Below are 6104 nucleotides of genomic sequence, written 5' to 3'. Positions count from 1 at the left end.
AATATGAGCGGAAGCGTGAAGAAAAGGAAATCAAGGAAAGAATGGAGAGAGTGAAGAAGGCACGGGAGGAGCATGAGAAAGCACAGAGGGTGAATATTCAGGCTTTAATACTTCTTAATAATTTGGAGAGTGTTATTTTGGTTATAAGGAATCGCAGAGAAAAAAAATTGAAGTCTTAAAGTTTAGACAGTTGGTTTATGTCTCGATTACTTGACTAATAATGAAAGCTGGAGAAGAGGGCATTTAACTGCATCTGGTTGTATTGCTTATGACAGAAACAGTCTCTGGAATCTCTACTAATCCTTTATTTCAGAAACTCAGTTATTGTAAGACTGTTCCAGAATAATTTTCACTTATGTATCCCAAAATGGGAGGTTTTAAATTCAGGATAATACTCTGCTGCTTTTCCTCAAATCCTGATGCAGTTTGCTTATTTTTTCTTTGTGCTGTAGTGATATATTTTAATATACTGGGGGTGGGAGTCCTAAAAATACAGTTGGGGAGCTAAAACAAATCATACAGTTCATATTCAGTAAAAAAACATGTTCTACATAACTTACCTGCAATAATATACAACAGGAAGAGTAGACAGCTATTTCTTGTCAGTGGCTTTGTACGTAGTGGAGTGCTTTGTTTATTGTGGTAGCCTACCTTCCTGAAACAATCTTGGCTATTTTTTGTTCTCCTAAACCCAGTTGAGCAGTAGCAAACAGACTGCAGTTCCATTGTTTTGTTTGGAATGATGTGCTTTCATCTACAGGAGGAAGAAGCAAGACGACAGGCAGGAGGGGCTCAGTTTGGTGGCTTCCCAGGTGGCTTCCCAGGTATTTTATTTTTAAGCACCAGTACTTGAGGTAGGGGTGGTTCTTGTTTCCATATGGAGTATTATAATTACAGTTTTTACAGCATTTGTTCTCAAGAGAGAGAGAAAAATATTTTATGAAGTTTAGAACTTGTCTACAAGTAACTCTTGGAGCACTAGTGGGAAGAGGGATGGGATTTTTTCTCTTAAAGAAGATTGATGTTGTGTAGCAAGTAGAGGGAAGACAGAAATCATTAACTGATAGATAACAGAATGAGAGGATTTAGGTCTGGATAAACAAAGAAGTAGAATTTGCTTGATAATGTGTTGAAAATCTAGAATAAAAGTGTTTGTAAATTATCCAGTATGCCTTGGACCCATTTTGCTTAAGAACAGAATTTGGATTGAATATTATGGAAATCTGTGCTGGTTGCAAGCTTTTGTTGAATAGAAGAGTTTCTTAAAAGAGTTAGCGCAGTTTATTTCATAGAAAAGTTGTCCTTGAGAGTTCCACAAAAATCAGGCTTTCCATGTTATTTTTTGATACAAAGAACTGGGGAGAAACAAGAGTAAGTACTAATGCTCTGGAAGATTGAGACCATATGTACCATGCTCAGCACAGCTGGGGAAGCTGATGATTACGGATTCAGTAAGAGAACCTCAAGCATTTTTTTTTTCCTCTGGTGGTATAATTTTTTCACACCTAAAATTCCCACCACGGAATATATATCCCACGGGATATACTACTACTGATCTGCTTTTGCTCTGCATTGTTCACCCCAGGCATTCAAACTCCTTGTTTTCCTGGGCTTTAGACCCAACTGATTTAAGTTAACCAGAAAAATAACTGTACTCATTACAAGCCTCCTATTCAGTTGGGTTAAAAACATAGAGAAATAAGATGTAAGTCTTCACAGAAAGAGCAGTTGGAAGACCCTGCTTTCTGTTCAGTGGACCAGCCGTAGCCTTACAGAAGACATGGCTTTAGAGGTGTGGCAAGGGCAGTACGTGTTAGTCTTAGTGAGCTTCCTGTACAGATGAGTTAAATGTTTTTCATTATGCGTTTTTCTTGTCTTGGGTTTTCAGGTGGATTTCCTGGGGCTATGCCTGGAGGGATGCCAGGCATGGCAGGTATGCCAGGTCTCAATGAGATTCTCAGTGATCCAGAAGTTCTTGCGGCCATGCAGGTGAGTATTTGTTAAAATCAAAGCTACATGTTCTGAATGAGAGAAGAGCAGCACTTAGGAGCTTAAAGGCAGGGAGGAAGATATGACCTTCTGGAAAGCAATAGGAGGCTTTCTTGTTTCTGTTGTAAAATTCTTTCCTTGTGTATGTGACGCCAGACTGTCTGGATTCAATGTTAGCTATTTTTCAAACTAATGGGAGCCTAATCAAAGATGACACACTCACGTACACCCTGGTCTGTGATAGGCAACACTGTGCTATTTACAGTTTGTCAGGTCTTTAGAAAAAATCTCTCAAATAGTCATTTCCATTCACTGCCCAAACAAAAAATTGTTGTAACATAAGATATTGCAGTACTGTTGAGATGAGGGTTGTCTTTCTCTTAGGGGATTAAGTATGTGTTTTTTTCAAGAGACAAAGTAGTATCAGAATAGTTCTGCATCTTGGCGTTTTCTGAATTCATGTTCATAAAGCTTACTTCTCTAGTAGGCCTGATTAATTGCTCAATTAAGTAATTGCTCAATGTCATGACTAATTCTACTCAAGAGAAGTATTCCAGCAGATTAAATGGAACATATCTGACAACATCAGTTTTAAGGGCAAGTGGGATAGGAAAAACTGGAGTAGTAGTAGTAGTAGTTGTATTTGCATGCCAGTATGATCAAGTATAAAAGAGTCTTGTTTCTTTTTATGGACTGCTGTGGTTAGAGTAGAGTTACATGTTGTTGTCAGCTCATTGAAACAAAGGCACCACAAGGGAACCTTATTCAGAATGCCCTGGAATCACAAAGAAGTCACCACTTCCCACGTGAAAGTTCATGGGTTCCCTTAATGGTTGCCGATGTTGGGAAACACACCTTTACTTACATGACCACAGTCAGCAATGTTGACTTGCATCCAGAGAAGGCCCATGATTTGTAGTTGTGTTCCTTACCTGGCTAATTTATGCTGCAGTACAGGAATTTGCAATTAGAGTTGCTGAAAACAGAGTTTTGAGGTGCAGCGTATTATGTCCTTGCTACATGCCTTTAAGAAGACTCCATTGCATGTTGATCTACTGTATATCCCAACATAGGGTAGGACTCTGTTGCAAGAATGTGTGTTGACAGTGTTTTCTGGTACTGCAGGCAGGCTTTAACATGTACAACCTGTCAGCAAAGCCTTGAGTCTTGCTGACCTCCTTGTACAAACTTTACATCAGGGTATGATTTATTTAGCGCTGCCACCTTTTCCTAAAATATCCTAACTGTGTTCTGGTCTTCTCTGAATTGACAGTATAGGCTCTGGTCTTAAAAGACAGTAGTTTCTACTGCTTGGCTTCTGCTCAGTGCAGCTGTGGAATACATGGATGGATAATGTTTTCTGGCAGTTATTATGTCTGTTATCTGAGGTGTTACGAAAAAGTCTGAAGGTGCTGAATCACACAAGTCACTCCCAAATTGCTATTTTAACTGGTAGTGTATAGGAGTTAGTGCCAAAACTGGAGTATTCTGAGAGTAAAGACTACCACCTCAGTCTTTTTAGACTTGCTATCATCTCATCATCTTTGAGACTATTCTCTGTGAGTTAACACTGAAATATCCCTCAGTCTGTTAACACCTCAGTAAACCTAACTACTGTGTGCCTGAACACGAGCTAAATTAAACTGGTTATGCTGTCAGCTTCATCTTGTCATCTGTAGAAGCAACCAAAGAACCAGATATGGATGCTCATGGACATGTTTTGGGAAGTTATTGCTCGTCATTGGCATAAAGATAAAAGTCTTACCTGCACTAGGTGACCCTGCCTTGGTAGGAGGGCTGGACTGGGTGATCTGCAGAAGATTTATTTCTTTAGGATGTTGCCTTTTTTTTTTTTTTTTTTATTGTTACTGATATTAGTCTTCTAAGCACTAAAGACTCAAAGCAGCAAAACTTCTTTTGCATTTCTTTTCACATCTTCTTAATGACAGTAAGTTGTGACAGTTGGCAGTGACTTCTGACGCGTGTAATTTTAGCTCATTTGCCCCAAGCCTTTTAGTCTCCAGAAGAATTGACTGAAATTTTAGTGTGTTTCTCTTATTTTACTGGTTTGCCTGTCTAGAGGATTCTCTAGAATTTCCTATCTTGCATGTGCAACTGCTTTCTGTAGACACAACATGACTTTTGTGTTTTGGAGTCAAATAGAAGTTCTTTTCATAAGGAGTGATGTGCAAGATGAACCTATGGATTCCTTTTTTGATGTGTAGCTATATGTTATACCCAGATTCCACCAAAATGTGTAAGTTGGAAACAAAAGACCAGTGATAATTTTTTTCTTGGAAATATTTTTCATCCTTCTGCAATTAAACACTAGGGCATTAGGAAAACATTAGAAAACTGAATGTCTCCCTAGTGTAATTTATAGAATGGCTGCCATTCCACCTTATGTACTACTCACTTCCCTATGGAAATGTTGATATCTTCAGTCTTAAACTTTATTTTGCTAATATTGCTTATCAATGTGAAACCTTGGATGTGTATAGTGTTCTTATAAACACCATCTAGGGTTGAAAGCTTCCAAGTAGCACAAATGCAGAATCATTTGCTTGCTGTGAATTTACAGGACCATGAAACATGTAGCATAAAATTGAATATTTAACATTCATTTAGATGTACTTTGACACAAACCAGCAACTAAGCTTACTCAGCTTTTTGTTTCAGATTCATATATAGGTGAAATCAAATTTAACAACATGACATGATCTTTATAATCACATACCCTATTTTGAAATGAATTCAAGAAGTTTGAGGTTGGAAAGTCTTCACTTTTTCCTTTCTTGGGAATACAGTAAAGTGGAGAAAATATGTCTAGTCTCTGTGTTCTGAACTTCAGCATTCCATTTTTTATAGACTTTACAGATTATCTTTTGTGAGGAAGACAACACACTTGTAAATCCTCCAGTTGGTTTAGGAACCGAGACTAGACTCTTGGTTCCTAACGTGTATAAAATATACCTAAAGTGCATGGGTAATTTCAGGGCAGTCCACACCTACCAAATGCTGTTTAGGATCAGACTTAACAGTTTTGAATGCTGCACATGTGGAGCCGCTACCTTCTTCAAAATACATTTGAAAGATGCCTGAGCAGAAATAATGCAGTAGGTGTGGCTGTGTTTAAAAGCTCCTGTTCTGGAGAAACAGAACTCTTATCCCGTTCCCCTTCTCACACAGTGAGCTATCAGAGTAACAAGTTGAATAATGACTCTGGTGTTTACTGACACAGCTTTTTTTTTTTAACAATATGCACTGTATCATTGGATTCTCTTTACAGACTTCATGCCAAGAGTCTAACGTAGTCTTGTTATGTTAAAAATGTAGTCTTGTGATGTTAAAAGCTGAGCAAGACTAGATTCATGTGGAACCACGTAGCCACTAACTTTTGTAGAACTTGTTTTACAAATGCCCTAATTTTTTTCCGCTTTTTGTCCTGCAGGATCCAGAAGTTATGGTTGCATTCCAAGATGTTGCGCAGAACCCAGCAAATATGTCCAAGTACCAGAACAATCCCAAGGTCATGAATCTCATCAGTAAATTGTCTGCCAAATTTGGCAGTAAACCATAAAATCCCTTGTTCTTAAAAAATCATATCTGAATGGGAAGGATTGGATTTGGCTAAGCAGTGTTGCAATAAAACGAACCACTTTACCTCTAATCTTTTTAAGAAGAGGAAGTTCTAAGGAGAACTGCTCTCTAGCCCCAAGCATTTACTTTATTCAGTTATTGGTTTATAGAAACCCAAATTGTATTCAGATAACGTAGTTTCAAACCATCTCTTCTTGTCCAAGAGTTGCAACCTTTTATTTTAAGTGTTACAGACAGTTTCCTCTGAATGAATGCTCCTGTGAGAAATTGTAATATTTCAGAGTGTAAAATAAAAACATGCAATTTTTTTTTTTAAACTGGGATTATTTTTTTTTTTGATTGCTCTCACTGAGCAAAGAGGAAAGAACTTTAACAGTTCAAGTCTGTCTTAATCCCCTTTGGACGGAAAAGTTGGCCTAGTCACAAATAGCAAAGGTGGGACAAGTTTGAAGAATTAACTGGATAAAGGAATTGCCTGCAAATACATTTTTTTTCCTTTTTTAAAATGGGTGACT

The 6104-nt window shown here is 37.8% G+C and overlaps 1 protein-coding gene across 3 annotated transcripts in view; it reads left to right on the top strand.

The window, feature by feature from the left end:
• Nucleotides 1-5690, top strand: part of ST13 (ST13, Hsp70 interacting protein) — a 20827-nt gene extending 15137 nt beyond the window's left edge. For 2 of the 3 annotated variants that reach the window (XM_027885012.1, XM_027885014.1), the window contains exons 10-12: nucleotides 761-824; nucleotides 1889-1989; nucleotides 5441-5690. In XM_027885012.1, coding sequence (XP_027740813.1) covers nucleotides 761-824; nucleotides 1889-1989; nucleotides 5441-5569 — 294 coding nt within the window. In that variant the 3' untranslated portion in view covers nucleotides 5570-5690. Of the gene's footprint in view, nucleotides 1-26; nucleotides 90-760; nucleotides 825-1888; nucleotides 1990-5440 lie in introns of all 3 variants that reach the window. The other variant, XM_027885013.1, reaches the window with a different exon arrangement.
• The last annotated feature ends 414 nt before the right edge of the window (nucleotides 5691-6104 follow it).

This window comes from Empidonax traillii, unplaced genomic scaffold (genome assembly GCF_003031625.1).
Source record: "Empidonax traillii isolate 1590-97213 ecotype Southwest subspecies unplaced genomic scaffold, ASM303162v1 scaffold159:size1039807, whole genome shotgun sequence".
Lineage (NCBI taxonomy): Eukaryota > Metazoa > Chordata > Aves > Passeriformes > Tyrannidae > Empidonax > Empidonax traillii.
The sequence above is the reverse complement of the archived record's forward strand: the minus strand, read 5'-3'. Positions and strand labels throughout refer to the sequence as shown.